Consider the following 16,140-nt stretch of genomic DNA (forward strand, 5'->3'; position numbering starts at 1 on the left):
GAACACAGCCAGGACTGAATGGGACATTGAGACAGGAAGAGGCAAGGGAGGAAGATAGCCACGTGTTGGTGTGTTGACTGAAAGCCAAGTCGACCTCAGGGTCTAGGCCAGTGGTTCTCCAACCCATGGGTTGCGACCCCTTTGGAAGTTGAATGATCTTTTCACATGTCAGATATCCCGCATATCCGATATTTACATTATGATTCGCAACAGTGACAAATTACAGTTATGACGTAGCAATGAAGTAACTCTATGGTTGGGGGTCCGCACAGCAGCAGGAACTGCATTAAAGGGTCACAGCGTTAGGAAGGTTGGGAAGCACTGCTCTAGGCTGAGTGGGGACTCAGGCCAGGGAGGTGGGGTGGAAGGTAGATAGCATGAGACTGAGGAAGATGGAAGCTGGGTTATGGTTGGCCCAGGGTTGAGTAATAGGAATACAGTCGTGTGGCCTCCTCATTCCAAGGGTCTGTAAAGATCAAGCCCCGGGACAAGCCGTTCTTCACCCTCATGCAGATTCATTCTATTGCAACCACACCAGGCAGGTGTTGAGTTTCCAGTCCCCTAGGCTTGGCAGTGAGGTGTGGAGGGGTTAGTAACTTGAAAGAAGGTGGGGGTGAGAAATCTAGACGGCTGAGAGGATTCTGGGTGACCCCTGGAAGTTGAGTCTGCGTATATGGAGGAGTGGAGTGAGGGGAGGCTTCCATGCTCAACCACTGCAGGGGGCTGGGAGTTGGGTGGTAAACGTGGCATCAGGAAAGGTATTGACGGTTGTGTAGGTGATGATGTGTAGGACATTTGCCCGTGGTGATGGTGAGGACTTGAGGGGCTTATATGGCCAGTGGGGTAGTGTATAGTGAGACCGTGTGTCTGCCCAGTCAACCTAGGTCCACTATGGTGGAAAAGTCACCCTTTCACTGGGGCAGGGCCATATGATGGTGAAGGGGTACATTTTCTATTATGTTCTATGCATGCAGAATGAACCGTCCATGAATCCACCTCTCTTTCCCTGCAGGCTCTGTGTGCACCACCCGAACCAAGACAGGCGTGGGCTACCCGCAGCTGAGTGCCGTGATAGAGTGTGCTGACTCCGCGCACGGCCTCAAGGGACACATCATCTCTGTGAGTATTAGGGTCTGGGGACTCTGGGGACCCTGGGGGGAATCTTTGCCCTGGCTCTGAGGAGCCAAACTGCCTTCAAATACCCTATTTCCAAAAATGTCACATTTATGGGTACTAGGGATCTGGATGTCCGTAATGAATTTGGGAGAGGCAGGCTGTGGGTCATCACGTCTCCGATTCAGGAGTTGGGATATGCTTGGGGACGTGCTAAGGAGACATGGGGGTTTGCGACAGACGAGATGACGGAGGGAAGCTGAAGAACCCTGGACAGAAAAGAGAAAAAGGACATTTAAAGAAATAAAAACTCGAAGTCACTCTTCGGAGGCTGAGGGGGATGGGGTAGAAAAGCGGATCACTGATGAGTTCTTGGGAGAGGATGGCTAAGAACTCTGTGTGTTGGGGCAGGGAGGGGGGCAGGTGAAAAGCCAGGGCTTTCTTCTCAGCCCAATGGGAAGTTATCGAAGATGTCAAAGCAGGAGTATGCAAGTGGGTGGATGGCCTTTCAGTAACCCACTGGCCAACTCTTCTAGGAAGGATTAAGAAGGGGCCCGACACCAATTGGAAGGGTGTTTGATGAACAGAATTAAACTTTGGCAGTGGAGTTGGTGCTTTGGGAGCTGGTCAAAGAGGAAGATTCCACTTTGGCCTCATGGGCTGGTTCTTAAGAATGGCTATGGAGGAAAAAGATAACTCTGGATTTGTAGGCTCCTGTTGATTTCTGAGGTGCATGGCAGGCACCAAGGCGGATTCACGGTTGGAGACCTGGCAGCTAGAGAGCCCAGTGGCTTTGGGAACTTGTGAATGGAGGAGGAAGCAGAGGGATGCACAGGTGGGAGGTGAACCTCTGACCTTGAGTCAGCAGGAGCTTCTGATGATAGGAAGGAGGAGTGAGCTGAGGCGGTCGGATGCCTCCACCCCACCTGTGACTTGCTGAGGGCAGTGTGAGTCAAGATGTGGGAAGGAAGGCGTTGAACATGGCACCAGGATTCTGAGGATCAGTATCCTGGGATGATGGTCACCATCAGACACCAAATGCACCTACTCCATCCACGTCACTCACAGAGCCACCATGTGGACCGCTGCCAAGAGTTACGTGATTTGAGCCGCTCACCACGGGGGCCCATGCTGTGGTGGGCCATGGTTCCTGCTTGGTTAGTTGAGATGATGGATGGATGGATGGATGGATGGATGGATGGATGCATGGATGGATGCATGGATGCATGGATGGATGCATGGATGCATGGTGGATGCATGGATGGGTGGAGAGATGATGTGCTCAGCTGTTCCTTGGTATTCTCAAGTGATGGAGTCCAGCACTCCCACGGGAAACCACAGTCCACAGATGTTCAAGTCCCCCTGTACAGTAGACTGGTATTGGGGTATAACCTCCACACATATTCCCTTATATTTTAAATATCTGCAGATTACAAAATGTAGTGTCAATGCTAGGTAAACAGTTGCCATCCTGCCTTGCTAAGGGGATAACAAGAAAATCTGTGCACATTTAGTACAGGCATAGATTTTTTTATTAACTATTTTTATCTGTGATTGATTGAACAAACAGGTGGGAAAATCATAGCTATGTAAGATAGGCTGTCTGCCTCCTTCCCATCTCTCCCTCCTTCTTTCTCTGTTCTCCCCTCCCCCTTTTCATCCATCCATCCATCCTTTTGTATATATGTATCATTACATCTTACATATATTTGGAGTGATGGTGTATTTTTTAACGGTTCATAACAGTACTGATCTGACTTGAATATATCAAGCCTTCCAATCATTTTACTTAGACCATTGCTAGGCCAGGCTTCCACATGAATTTACTGATAGGTTTTCTGCAAGTCCAAATGTAGGAACTTACGCCATCATCATCACTGTGGAGCACTGCCTTGTTGGCTTTGGCTCCAAACCGCAGCCTGTGGAGAGCTCATTCGCTGTCTTCTGTTTCATTTGAGCCTCTTCACTGCAGCATTCCAGCCCTGAGAGCTTTGCTTCATGAGCCTAGAAACCCCTAGGCACCGGGTGTTAACCAGTACCGCAGATGGCGAGTCACTCCCACAGCTAGGATCCGGGTGTTGGCGCACCCGTTCATTGGGAAAGTGTCTACAATGTCCGTGGTTCCCAACCTTCCTAACGCTGCGACCCTTTAATGCAATTCCTCATGCTGTGCTGATTCCCCAGCCATTTGATTGTTCCATTGCTACCTCATGTCTGCATTTTTGCTACTCTTCTAGTCATAAATATCTGATATGCAGGTTGTCTAACATAAGACCTCTGTGAAAGCATCGTTCAACACCCAAAGGGGTTGCGACCCACAGGTTGAGAACCATTGTACTATGTGCTACACACTAGAATAAATGAAAAAAGGGTTAACGATAGTTCTGTAACACACACACACACAAAACTACTTTTTTTTTTCAGGTCTACCCCACTGAGAAGAACACACATTTATTGTAGCATGTACAAAAGCTGACAGAGCGGTGAGTCTGCATCTGTAAGCAAGGGCACTTAATCTAGCTGGAGCCTCCCAGGAACACCAGGCTCTCGTTGGCCAGCGGCTCTCCAAGTTCCTGTCAGGATCTAGCTCTGAGGACCTCTCCACGTAGCTTGTGTTTACACATACACATTCCTGGCCTGTGTCCCAGTGAATTAACGACCTCTGAGCTTAGCTCTGCTGTGTGACTTTCCCCACAATGGAAAGCATTGACACTATATTAGGTAATCTGGAGGTGATTTAAAGTATAAGGGAACATGAACGAGGTTATACCCCAATACCAGTCCACTGTACATGGGGACTTGAACATCTGGCGGGGCGGGGGGGACAGGAACAAATGTCTGCTCACCCTAGACACTGATGCCTGAACCAAGAAATGTTCCCACCCAAACGCAGCTTGGTGAACCAATAATTATAGGGGCTTACTTCTCAAGAGCAGAGGTGAGAAGTTACAGAAGTGTCTGTCTGTCTGTCTGTCGCTCTGTGTGGGCATGTGTGTCTGTCTCCAATTTCGTGACATCTGGAGGACAGGGTTGCACCAGAGCCCCAAAGCCTCAGGTGTGATCGTTAAGTCTCTTTACGAGGGATCTTTGCCACCAGGGGTCTTAGTGGCTGTGTCACATACACATCTCGAATGGCTACTACTGGCAACTGAGGGGAGGTCCTGTCATGTTTCTGCGGTGTGAATGGGGGAATAAGTGAGTTCAGAGTAGTTCTTGGCCAGGGAGAGGCACTTGGTTTTGAGTCCCTCCCTCCCCTCCCCCATGCTTGCTCTCACCATCTGCTCTTCATAGGCCTGAGCCATAATGTGTGCATGGGAGCACGTGCGTTCATGGAAGGTCAGAGGATAACCATGAGTGTCAGCCCTCAGGCATTCTCCACCTTTTGTTGGAGACGTAGTCTTTCGTTGGCCTGGAACGTTCCTGCAGAGGCCAGGTTAGCTGTCTGGCGTGAGGTGTGAGGTTCCATTTCCAGGTCGTGTCTGTGGCTATGTGGAGGCTACGCGGTGGCGTGGGCTGCTGCACCCCCGCTGTTAGCATGGGTTCTAGGTATTCATACGATGGCAAATGCTCGACCAGGACCAGCCGGGCCATCAGCTCAGCCCCTGAGCAATTAGTTTTAATCTTAAGAGGCATGCTGAAAATTCCTGAGCCAAATCACACCTATCCCAGGATGCCTTTCGTCCTTAAGTATCACGCTAACCACGCTGTAAAAGAAGGCAGGCAATGCGTGTCAATTCCTGCCTTGCATATTTGCCCAGGACTCGATCGTTTTACAATTTCTTAGTGGCTGACCATCAGCCTGTGACGGAGGGCGTGTGTCTTAGATGGCAGGAGGGTACCCCATGTTCTGTCTTGCTAGAGAGCATGATGGGATTTTTTTTTTTTTGAGCAATGCTTGGAAACCATGGAAGGTGTCAATTTCATCCTCTTGACATAACATGTGAAATTGCTTTGCATGTAACGCCTCTGGCCTGTTGGATGAGAGTCACCAATTCTGTAAGTGTGCACACCAGCATCGTGAACAGACTATGCCATGGATATAATCATCTCATGGTATTATGTCGCTGCATTAGCCAAGGACTTTGGGCCAATTGGAAAATAGGCTTTTCTTTTTAATTTAAAAACATTTTCGTGTCCAATTATTTTTGCTTACATGTATCTGTGTGCCTGGTTCCTGTGGAAGTCAGAAGAAGGCACCAGGTCCCCTAGAATAGACAGTGGTAAATCACCGTGTGAGTGCTGTGAATTGAACCCAGATCCTCTCAAAGAGCAGTGTGCCCATCAGCTGAGCCATCTCACAGGGCTTCTGAGACAGGCGTTAGTCCTGATCACAACCCTGTAATCTTCAGGTGCTCACATGATAAATCCTAGCGTAGCCCCAAGCTGCTTAAGAGAGAGAGCAGAGGTATTCTGAAGTCACACTGTTGGGGACTCAATATTAACAGAAGCTTGAGTGTATGTAATCTGATTGTGGTTTGAAATCCTGTGCATAGAGCTGGCTTCAATTTTTATTTATTTTTGTATGCCTGTATACTCTGAGCACATGAGTGGAGACCAGAGGACACCTTTTGGGAGTCAGTTTTCTCATACCATGTGGAAGCAGCGTCCCTTGTCGCTGTGCTGTATACCCCAGGCTAGCTGCCTCTTAACCTTCTCTGCCTGATTCTTGTCTCCACATCTCATCGGAGGAATGCTGGGGTCACAGGTGCATGCTGGGATTACGGGCGCATGCCACCACATCCGCTTTTCCGTGTGGGTTCTGGGGATTGTATCTGGACTTGGGCCATCAGGTGTGCACGGCTGTCACTTCTACCCGCTGAGCCACCTGTCCAGCTCCTGGAGCTGGTTTTTATCCGAGATAAACCTCTAGAAAGCGAACGGGATAAGCGAGGGACATGAAGTGAAATGCAAACATTTGGAAGCAAAGAGAGAAACATGGCGGAGCCTGGAAGCAGTCGCGTGGTCGCAGACCCACGGTGGTTTCTGTGATGTCAGACTGAGGGCTTTGCCCAGATAAGTTGTCCAGAGAGTCTGACTTTCAAATAGGCCTCACGGGAGCCACTCAAGAACCATGCACTTGACTGAGCAAATGATTACCATTAGAAATGTTTGGAAAGAAAGACCGAGCCTTTAACACCTCCCCACAGATCAGAGGCGCAAGCAAGTGCAACAGTGGGGATTAAAATCATTTTGTTATGTTTGTGTGTGTGTGTGTTTATTGATGTCTAACTGTCCCTGAATTCTGAATCCTCCTGCCTCTACAGTCTTAGTGATGGGATCACAGACCTATATCAGCAAGATTAGCTAAGCAGCAGGCTTTGACCTGTCCTCCATGGAGCAGGCCTATAATCCCAGCACTCAGGAGGCTGATGTATGGAGACTCTGTCTCCAGCGAAACAAAAGTGTTGAGCCACAGAGCCCAGTGCTTTCGGGGTGAGATGCTCTTTGCAAAGGGACTTGCCCCTCTTGTAGCTAGATGTCCCCACCCCCAACTCAGGAGCTGTGGTTACCTCGCCAGCTTTCACCCGTTACCCCACAGATGTATCGTCTCTGTTCCTAACCTAAATGCCCAGCTCCATGGAGTTGGCCCCCACTTTCTGAAAACAGGCCCTTCCTTCTGAGGTCTTGCTGTCTGTCAAGCCCATGCTGCGCTTGGCTACATCCCTGTCTCTTCCTTTTGCCTCCGGGGCTGTCCCTCTGTGCTTTGCTGGCACTCCAGAACATTATCACCCAGGCTCCGCTGGGACAGTTGATTTCAGCCTGGGCATTTGGGGGGTCTCCCTAATAAGGAAAGACAGGAAGGCTGTACCTGAGGAACTTTGAACCAGTTACTGTCACCTCAGGTTGCAGCTTATCCGGCTGCCCGCGAGGCCCTCCTGTGCTGTGTAGGCAGAGTGGATGTCAGCAGTGAGCACTTGTTTCTAAGGACGTCTGGTGGACTGGAGATGCAAGGCAGCTGAGAAGATAAAGGCGCCCGCTCCGTGCCCTTTTTCTCAGCTCTTAAAATAATCAAATCTCACCTCTCTACGGGCAGGGAGGAGGGGTGGCTTCTGAGCAGGAAGGAGCAGAGTGGCTGGGCATGTTATATAATGGCCTAGCAGAGGGCAGTGGCCAGTCTGACACACTTTGGCGTCCTCCCTAGACATAGGTGCTTGAACCCAGAGGGTGGATGGGCAGAGGTGACAGCCTCTGACCATCAGAGTAAGGGTAGTTGGGGAACTGAAGGCACAGTTCGAAGGTTACTAACTGAGAATGCTAGCCTTGTCTCCAGGCTGCTTGGCTAAGGGTGGGAGGTAGTTTCTGGTTGGTTACTCTCTCCCCATTGGCGAGGCATGGTCTGGCCTGCTTCCACCCTGCTGATATTCTCTCCTTCCTTTCTTTGAAGGACGGAGGCTGCACATGTCCAGGAGATGTCGCCAAAGCCTTTGGTAAGAACGAGGGACAGCCCTGTAGTAGGGGGAGAGATGCTGACAAGGAAGGAGGGGCTCTGGGCAGCTTGGAAGAACCGGATGGAGAAGGGAACCCCTGCAAGGGGCTTCTGAGCTTATCAGGAGTTTCCTTTGCCTGGGTTTGGTTCCCATCTAACAAATTCCTGGCCCAGTTTGGTTCGGGTTTGTAGCTGAGCGAGCCTGGAGCTCAGAATGTGGATCTGGGGTGACGTCATGGGTGCTAGGAATGGGTCGGATTGCGATGTTTTCACTGAGAGGGAGGACTGCCCAGGGCTCCTGTGACGTTGCACAGCACTTGTTCTGCTGTGGAGATACCCCCACCTGGAGCAGCCCCCACCCCGTCCTGGCTGCATCCAGTCTTGGCTGAAGGTTAACGAGCCTGCTTCCCACTAGAGGGCGGCAGTGCCCACTGGAATCCAGCAGGGTCTCTGCTATAGGGCCTCTGGGGTCAGTGACTTCTCACCAAAGGGGGGTAAATGAGGGCTGCAGAGCCAAGTGTGTGGCTTTCTTTCCACAACCATAGAGAAAGCAGAACTAGCTGCCCAGCCCCAGATTGTTGAGTGGTACACTACACACACACACACACACACACACATATGCACACATACACATGCATTATACAACACACACACATGCACATACATACATACACTACACACACATGTACACACATACACACCGTGGTAGGAAACTTTTTGTCTTAGTGATAACAACAAAAGCTTTCAATGGAACATTTGAGTTCCATTATTTGTGTGTGTGCAGGCACATGGGTGTGGAAGCCAGAGATCATTCTATAGTAATCAGCTCTCTCCTTCCACCGTGTGGGTCTGGGGGGATCAGACTCGGCTGTTAAGGCTCCAGAGCAAACACCAATGAGTCATCTCACCAGCCCCTGGTCTGATTTCATAGTAATGATAGAGGAGGATGTGGACAGTGTTCCTACTGGCACTGTTTCCTAGCAACTTAAAGTATATTAAAAAAAAAGGGCATGCCCCTAGACCAGCTGTGGAAGGAAACATAAACCCTCTTCTATCTTGCCTGTCTGTGGTCCAGGGGATGGCAAGGTCACAGTCCCACAGTTAGGGGCAGGGAGAACTCCAGCTCTCTCGTAACTATGGCCTTGGCCTTATCCTTAAGCATTACTTAGTGAGAGTTTCCTCCTGGTCACCCCCACCCCAATCATGGACCAGAGCACTAAGTGGGAGATAAACATACAAGCTACTGACCTTCCCTCAGCTTTCCTCAGACAGTCCCCTTGCTCTGTTAAAGTGTAGCTCTGCATGTGCCAAGGGACCTTGTCCAGGAAAAGCCAATAGGGAAACAATTTGACTGGGGAAAAAACAATCACCGGGAACCAGATTAACCCATTGTGGGTAGCAGATCTGTGCTCAGGGTTCCTGCGGCTGACTTCCTTCTTTTGAAAGTCTGGCCAAACTGGTTATTCCACTGCTTCCTTAGAAATCACAGCAGGAGGGGGAAGTCAGCATTGGTCTGGGAGCTGCTGGTGGCCCACTGTGGAGTCCAGGCCTTGCTTACTGAAGGCCAGCTCTACCCAGCACTGCCTTCTACCTGGCGGGGCAGAGTGGAACTGACTCACCTTGGGCCTCGGGTTGGGAGGGGGCTCTTTATAAGTGTTCAGTTGTCCCCAGCAGAGACATCAAGGCTGCTTCTCACCTGCTATTGGCCTGTCCTTCCCCCTGATTTCTCAGCACCCTGTTGCAGGATGTTTGATCACACAGTGAACCCTGAGATGGTGTTATTTACCAGGGGGTGGGGAGGAAACCTGTTTCTAATTGTGGTGTGGCTCGGTCCTTATAGACATGCCCTTAGTACATGTCTTCAGTCCCAAACAGTGAAGGTAAATTTAGTTTGTAGAAGGAAGCACCCATGTGTGAAAGCGATTTCTAATCGAGTGGCAGACAATGTGATGAATCAGAGAAAGATTCGACAGAATCGGACATACCAACTCTCATCAGAAGAGAGGAAAGAGAGGCAGCATAACAGGGAGCTGCCCAGACGGAGAGGGGAAAGACACGGTTTTACTGGAGAGTTGTGGAGAAAGCAAGCTACACACAGGTAGGCGGAGACACAGTGAACCAGAGAAGGAGAAGAAGCCAGAAGATTGGGACAGATTTTCAGAGTTTGAGGCCAAGCAGAGCAAATCAGTCAGTGGCCCAGGGAGAAGCCAGATTGAATCGGTCAGCTTGGAGAGGAGTTTGGAGCGTGAACCAGCCATCCAGAGTTCAGTAACAACAAGAAAGGGTGAGCTCATTGAGCAGTAAATCTCAGAGGCTGTGAAGATATTCTAGGTCTAGATTAGATTGTTCAGAGGCTCAAAGCTTCCAGGACTAGGCCTAGGTTAGCAAACTGAGGCAGTGGGCCTCAGAGATGACAACTACATCAGGCAAATAAAGATACTGTTACACCCTGGTATGGATCAGTTTAGTCCCCGGCCTGCAGTCACAGAACTGAATTCAAGGTCAGACCATGTGCTCTGTAGGATGCACGCACTTTTTCGTGCCTCTCGGGATGTAAAGGAACAGGACCTGTTTGAAGGGTTTCATAGCCAGTCACCGATCCCTTCGAGGCAGTGCTGACTCTCCCTCCACCTCCACCCACCAGTGTCCCTGACTGCCTGCAGTCTCCAGTCTTAGGATGCCGAACCATCTTGTGTTTAGAGTCAGGGAGGGTGAAGTGGGCAAGGCCCTCTTTCCGGATGCTGTCCCCTCTGAGCCTGCCTCTGCCCTGTCCTTCTGTCTGCTCATCCGTGTGCAGGAGCTGGTGCGGACTTTGTCATGCTGGGAGGCATGTTTTCCGGACACACCGAGTGTGCAGGAGAGGTGATCGAGAGGAACGGGCAGAAGCTGAAGCTCTTCTACGGCATGAGCTCGGACACAGCCATGAAGAAACACGCGGGAGGTGTCGCTGAGTACAGGTATGGCTGGGCTGTACCCACCGGTCCGGCTCGAGTTTCTCTGTATTATTGTCCCTTATGGGAGGGGCTAGAAAATAGACTGAGCGTCTTTGTACAAAGCACCGACTTTCATTCGGCAAGCATTTAGGAAAGCAAGCATGGGGAAGGTGGAGGTAAGATTACAGGTCTGACCAGGAGGGGATGACCCAGCCCCTTGTGGTTACACACCAGTCCTGCCTTGTCTCGAAAGAGCCCTCCCTGGACAACCTCTGTCGCCCTCTATCTCTGGGCTAAGATAATTCATTCTCTGGGGATGATGTGTGGTCTTACATGTATAGCAAACCTTTCATGGAGGATGCCGTTGCCTGCGTATTTCATTGAGACCAGTCATTGGCCCCCAGGCTCTGGCATTTGTAACAGGCAATGCTCTCAGCTGGTTAACCCTATCACCTGACTGCTGAACCAAGACTCTAGGCGGATGAGTGGTTTTAAAGCTCACAACCTCTCCAAGGTCACCTGGTCTTTTCCATTCACTTCCAGAGTAGCCTCATGGGTGCTGAGAAGCCCCTGGGTCAGAGCAGACCCAGTACACTGCCCTGCTCCCAAGAGCTTGTCACTGAAGCTCATTGGATCCAGCTCTGAGGATGGGCTCCATGAATGACATGGGGCAGAATGTTTCAAGTGCTTCACAGGAGGAGGGCAAGCCTACTCTTGGTTGGCTCACACCCTCTGTGCCCAGACACTTACCCCACAGTCAGAAGTTTCTTTCCAGGGCGTGGGACTCTGATGTATTGTGTAAGGAGAAATTGCACAACTCCGTTGAGTGGCGGCGGCAGCAGGTCATGTGGGATGTGTTCAAGTATGACAAGCTGACTGCAGTTGCTGTCCCCTCTAGTCATTTCTCTTCAAGCGGGAACCTTGAAACATGGCAGGAGGAGATGGGTGGACAAGAGGGGTCGGCCTCAGTGAGAAGTAGAGCACAGCCCTTATGGTTGTTTCCGGGCCCCTTCCTGCTGTCGTGGTTCCTAGAATCTCTGGCCAAGAAGCCCGCTGTGTATCCAGCAGCCACAGCCACCTTCCGAGGGCCATGTGGAGTCTGTGCCGGGCCAAGATGACATTTGGTCACAGGGTAGAGTGGCCACTATGTTTTCCCATCTCCCAGCTGTTACAGAGATTCCTCCCACTGATCTCAGTGGACAGAGAAAAGCAGGGCAGACTGCAACAGTACAGGCGCTAGGAGCTGAGGGAGGAGAGGCCATCTGGGGATGAGTTTCAGACTGAGTGTCTATCTTCTGGTGAGTGACTAGGCACAGAAAGTTCTAGAATATTTAGGTGCTTGTTAGGGCTCGCCTGGGCCTCGCCCCCTGCAATGCTTCTGCGAAGGCATGCTCAGAGTGTGTCTCCATTTTGCAGGATCAAGGTGTGACCTATGTTACAAGGTGTTCTGTGGCGTTCTTGGGATGAAGGACAAGGGGACAGCTAGACGTTGCTCAGTGTTTGTACATTAGGCCCAGCCTGAATTTCTAAGCATGGCTCTGAATATGTGGAGATGGCACTTCTGAGGTTCTCCATGCATAAGCTCTCAACCCCTGCTCTGTCAACCAAAATGGACGGATGGAGGGAGTGTGGCAGGCGGTGGTAGTGGGAGGCAACCCCACTGTTTTCCCTAGGGAGGAATTGGGCCATTTGATAGTTGGTTCTAAAAGGAACCATGAGAGTGGAAGGACATGGCTAAGGAGAATGGGGACTATTGGGGACTGTGTGTGTGTGTGTGTGCGCCTGTGCGCCATATTGCTAACCAAGACCTATCTCCTGGGTGAACAGGGAAGTTCCTGTAGGGTTGGAGGGATACATCATGGACTAGGGACTTGGTAGGGATGTGAGAGTGGGTGAAAGCCTTTGTTAGCTGGGTAAGACTTGGCACTGAATGGGGGCGAGGCCTCACAGCACCCCATCCTTCTCCAAGGAGCTATGGACCATTCATGGCTGCAGGGGGAGTCGCTTTCTTAAGCGGTGTGTCCAGTGGGTGAGGTGCCGGGTGCTGTAGGAAATAACCCCCACCCACTGAGTGAATCAGCTCAATGGACACAGTAAAACAAATGGAAAGGGCAGGAGAACGGGGGCGGGGCTTACGAGGAAAGAACAGGTGGTGGCGGGAATGGAAAATAACACTCCATTTGCAGGTATAAAATTGTCAAGGGAATAAAAAGCGATAGCAGGGAGAATTCCACCTTGCTTAATAAAGGGGGAAAACTAGATTAATCTTCCGTACCCTTCTCCTTTCCCTCCTCAGGGCCTCTGAGGGCAAGACTGTGGAAGTGCCTTACAAAGGGGACGTAGAGAACACAATTCTGGATATCCTTGGAGGACTGCGGTCTACCTGTACCTACGTGGGGGCCGCCAAGCTCAAAGAGCTCAGTAGGAGAGCCACATTCATCCGCGTGACCCAACAGCACAACACGGTGTTCGGCTAACCTCGGGGATGTTCGGCTAACCTCGGGGAAGCGGAAACGTTGAACCCAGCGGAAGCCTCCTTTCGCCACGCTTCACCCCATCCCGCCTCCTTATCTGCCCTAGCAGGCTGCCTGCTATCACAGACGCTGAGACTGAGTCCTCATCCTGATCTCGGGGCTTGCCCTAGTGCCTGTGTGGGGCCCAGAAACAGGGTGCTCGCGGGGCCCTGGGTCAGCACCTAGAACTCATTGCCTCCTTGTTTCAACCAGCCCTTGCACCCTCCTTTCCGCCCCTTGCCCTTTGTTTTCTTTCTAAAGGACAATGGTTTCACTTTTAATATAAGGCTGTGGTCTTGACCGAGTGCTGGAGTTTGCATGTTCAGGAGCACAGTCCTGTAGAGCCGTAAGGATTGGGAAAGTCTTCCCAGTCAGTGGTCCTCAGTGGTTAACGCACAAGCCCCCCCCCCCGCGGCTGGGGAGGGGGAGCAAGAGCCTAGAGCAGCTCACACTGCACCGACTGCCACCCCCCCCCCAGCATTTGTTGCTGGGAAGAAAAAACAAAAAAACAAAAAAAAAAAACCAAAAAAACCCGAAATGAGCATGTCCAAAGGGTCAACGGACATGAACTGCCCCACCCTGTTAACCTGTCTCCCTACCTGTTCGGATTGCAGCTAGCAAGCTTGTCCTGGATCTTTTGTGTAGTATGTCAGATACACAGTTCATTTCAACTTGTCAGGCAGGCCCCTCTCCCTTTTTAAAAGTCAACATCTAGCTGTTCTACCGGGCTGACTTCAAACTTGCAATCCTCCTGCTTCAGCTCGGCTAGGCTGGCCCGGCTCTTCTCCAAGAGGTTACAGACGGTCTTGAAGCCCCACAGACGTTTTATGAAAAGGCTATGAAGAAGCCATGCTGAAAACCAAGTTCTCTGCAGCAGCCTGAGGGGCCTTAGAATGTACATTAGAGAAAGTATTAATACTTCCTAGGATGGATGGAGTAGCTAAGTAGTAGGGTGGCCATTATTGCTGCTAAGAGAGGCTCTGTCTTGGAGAAAGGCCCTCCTTACTCCTGAGAGCTGCCCTGTAGTAGGTGAAAGCACTGGCGTTCATGACAGTGCGGTCGTTTTTCCTAACAAGGCTTATCAGCAGGCACAGGAGTATGTTTTCTTTGAAAAGGCAAATACAAAAGACTGGTATTGCGGAGTGGGGGGTCAATTAATTGATGCCACAGGAAAGATCCAGCTGCACCAGTACTCGGGGGTGGGGGTGGGGTTGCCAGCCCATTTCCAGTCTGGTATAAGGACTATACTTAAAGTTTGAGAAGTTTGCATTCTGAACCCTTCTCCGACCGACCTCCCACAGCCCTGAAGAATTGCCCTTATACCTGTAGACATACGTGTGGGGCTGCACTGGGGAAAGCTGCCTGCTGGATGTATTCACGGCTTTCCCCCCATGGCCGAGGCCGAATACCTGAAAGAAGCAATTTAAGGGAGGAAGGATTTCTTCCGGTTGAAGTTCAAGTGATGTTGTCCGTTATGGTTGGGAAGGATGGGCATGGCTGGCAGCTGTGAATGGGGACACGAGGCTGCTCGCTTCTGTCTCTGCAAACGGTGAAATCAGAGGGGAATACTCATGTTCCCTTTGGCTTCCTGCCTCCCTGACTCCTGCCTTCTCTATCCAGTCCAGGTGCCCAGCCCGTGGGATAGGCCCGCTCAGTTAATCCTCCTCAGAAACACCCAACAGACACACCTATAATTTTATCTCCTTTGTGATTCTAAGCCTAGTCTGCTTGGCAAATTAACCATGGCAGAAGTCATTGCAAAAAGAGGGTATTCAAGCAAATGGGATGGGTTTAGACCGTGCCTTTCCCAAAAATTCTCGATGCATTACCTTGATAGCTGAACACAGCAGCCTAGGCCTGGTCCCCGTCTTAACACTGCAGCTTGTGACACTGTGAGGACATCGCCCCAAAGACGCCATAGTATGTGGTCAGCGTGGTGCTGCTGGTGATGGCCTTGCTCTGGGCTTCTGTTTCCCTTCCCTGCGGTAACAAATGCCACTCACTGGGCTGTTTCTCCATAAGGGTCTTTGCAGAGGTCACCAAAGGCAGGGCCCCTTGCTATCCAGTTCTAAGCAGATAAAGGCAAGGCTCTTGCAAAACCCCAGACATCAGGATTGAGGCAGAGGCTTCATAAAAAGAACACACGTTCCTTTTGCTGGAGCACGTCCATGATGGTCTAGAGGACCTACTGTGAGAGTATCCTTCGGTCCAGGCAAACAACTCGGACAAGGAAGGCCTATTGCCCACGCACGGGACTTCCTGTGATGGAATGGGGTCTATGGCGGTAGAAGGGGCTGTGGTTCTGAGAGGCTGCCTGTCACGCCTCTGCAGACAGGGAAGCAGAGAGATAAATGGCCCCATTGACCTATGAGCTAATAATAGGTCTAGGAGAGCATTTTCTTTGGTAAGGCAAGCACAACCTTGAAGCAGGGGAGCAGGGACCTTCTGGTCCTTGGGCTGGAGCAAGGCTGCTTAGATAGAGCTTCAAGGCATGCCTCAGAGTACCTCAGAAAGCCGTGTATTTTTCATAACCAGCCTTCTAGTCATCCTAGCCATAGGATAACTGTTAGCTGTAAACCGTCTGTTACTAGTATCTGATCACGTGAGCAGGCAGAGGGCTCACCCATGACATCCCAGGGACAGCTGTTCTAGTCTGGTCCACGAGGCTTCCTGGCATGCCACTCAGTTTCCCGCACACTAAACCAACAATGTGTAGAGCCCCAAACCCGTGTTTCAGGAGCCACATGCTACTAGTAGCCTAGGCTGCCTGCTTTGCTGGGATGAGTCCCAACTGGATAGCTCGAAAACACGACCAAGAAGAAAGTAGCAGCAAAGAGTTCTTCCCTGGCGGAGTGAGGACTCTGAACTATTTCTAGCATTCTCTTTCTTCTCCGTGTGAGCTCAACTTTCAATGAGAAGACCACCGCTGGCATGTGTGGAGGGGAGCAGGGAATACCAGGGGGTGCTGCTACGGGGAGTGGGGGTGGGGGGCTGGGGGGCGTGATTTTCCTAAACCACCACCAAGCCACACCTTTCCAAAGCCGAGAGCCCAACACCAACCTGTGCCACAGCACCTCCCAGACAGGCACGGAGCAGGTTTCGCGAGCCAGAAGACCTCTGTTCCACAGGTTTCTAAGAAGCATGCGCTGCAGGG

At 51.0% G+C, this 16,140-nt stretch overlaps 1 protein-coding gene across 1 annotated transcript in view; it reads left to right on the top strand.

The window, feature by feature from the left end:
• Window positions 1–13,287, top strand: part of Gmpr (guanosine monophosphate reductase) — a 36,007-nt gene extending 22,720 nt beyond the window's left edge. Inside the window, exons 6-9 of the mRNA XM_032884853.1 lie at window positions 1,013–1,119; window positions 7,499–7,541; window positions 10,338–10,497; window positions 12,770–13,287. Coding sequence (XP_032740744.1) covers window positions 1,013–1,119; window positions 7,499–7,541; window positions 10,338–10,497; window positions 12,770–12,950 — 491 coding nt within the window. The 3' untranslated portion in view covers window positions 12,951–13,287. The remainder of the gene's footprint in view (window positions 1–1,012; window positions 1,120–7,498; window positions 7,542–10,337; window positions 10,498–12,769) is intronic.
• Window positions 13,288–16,140: the final 2,853 nt, after the last annotated feature.

The sequence above is a fragment of the Rattus rattus genome, chromosome 14, assembly GCF_011064425.1.
Source record: "Rattus rattus isolate New Zealand chromosome 14, Rrattus_CSIRO_v1, whole genome shotgun sequence".
Taxonomy (NCBI): Eukaryota; Metazoa; Chordata; class Mammalia; order Rodentia; family Muridae; genus Rattus; species Rattus rattus.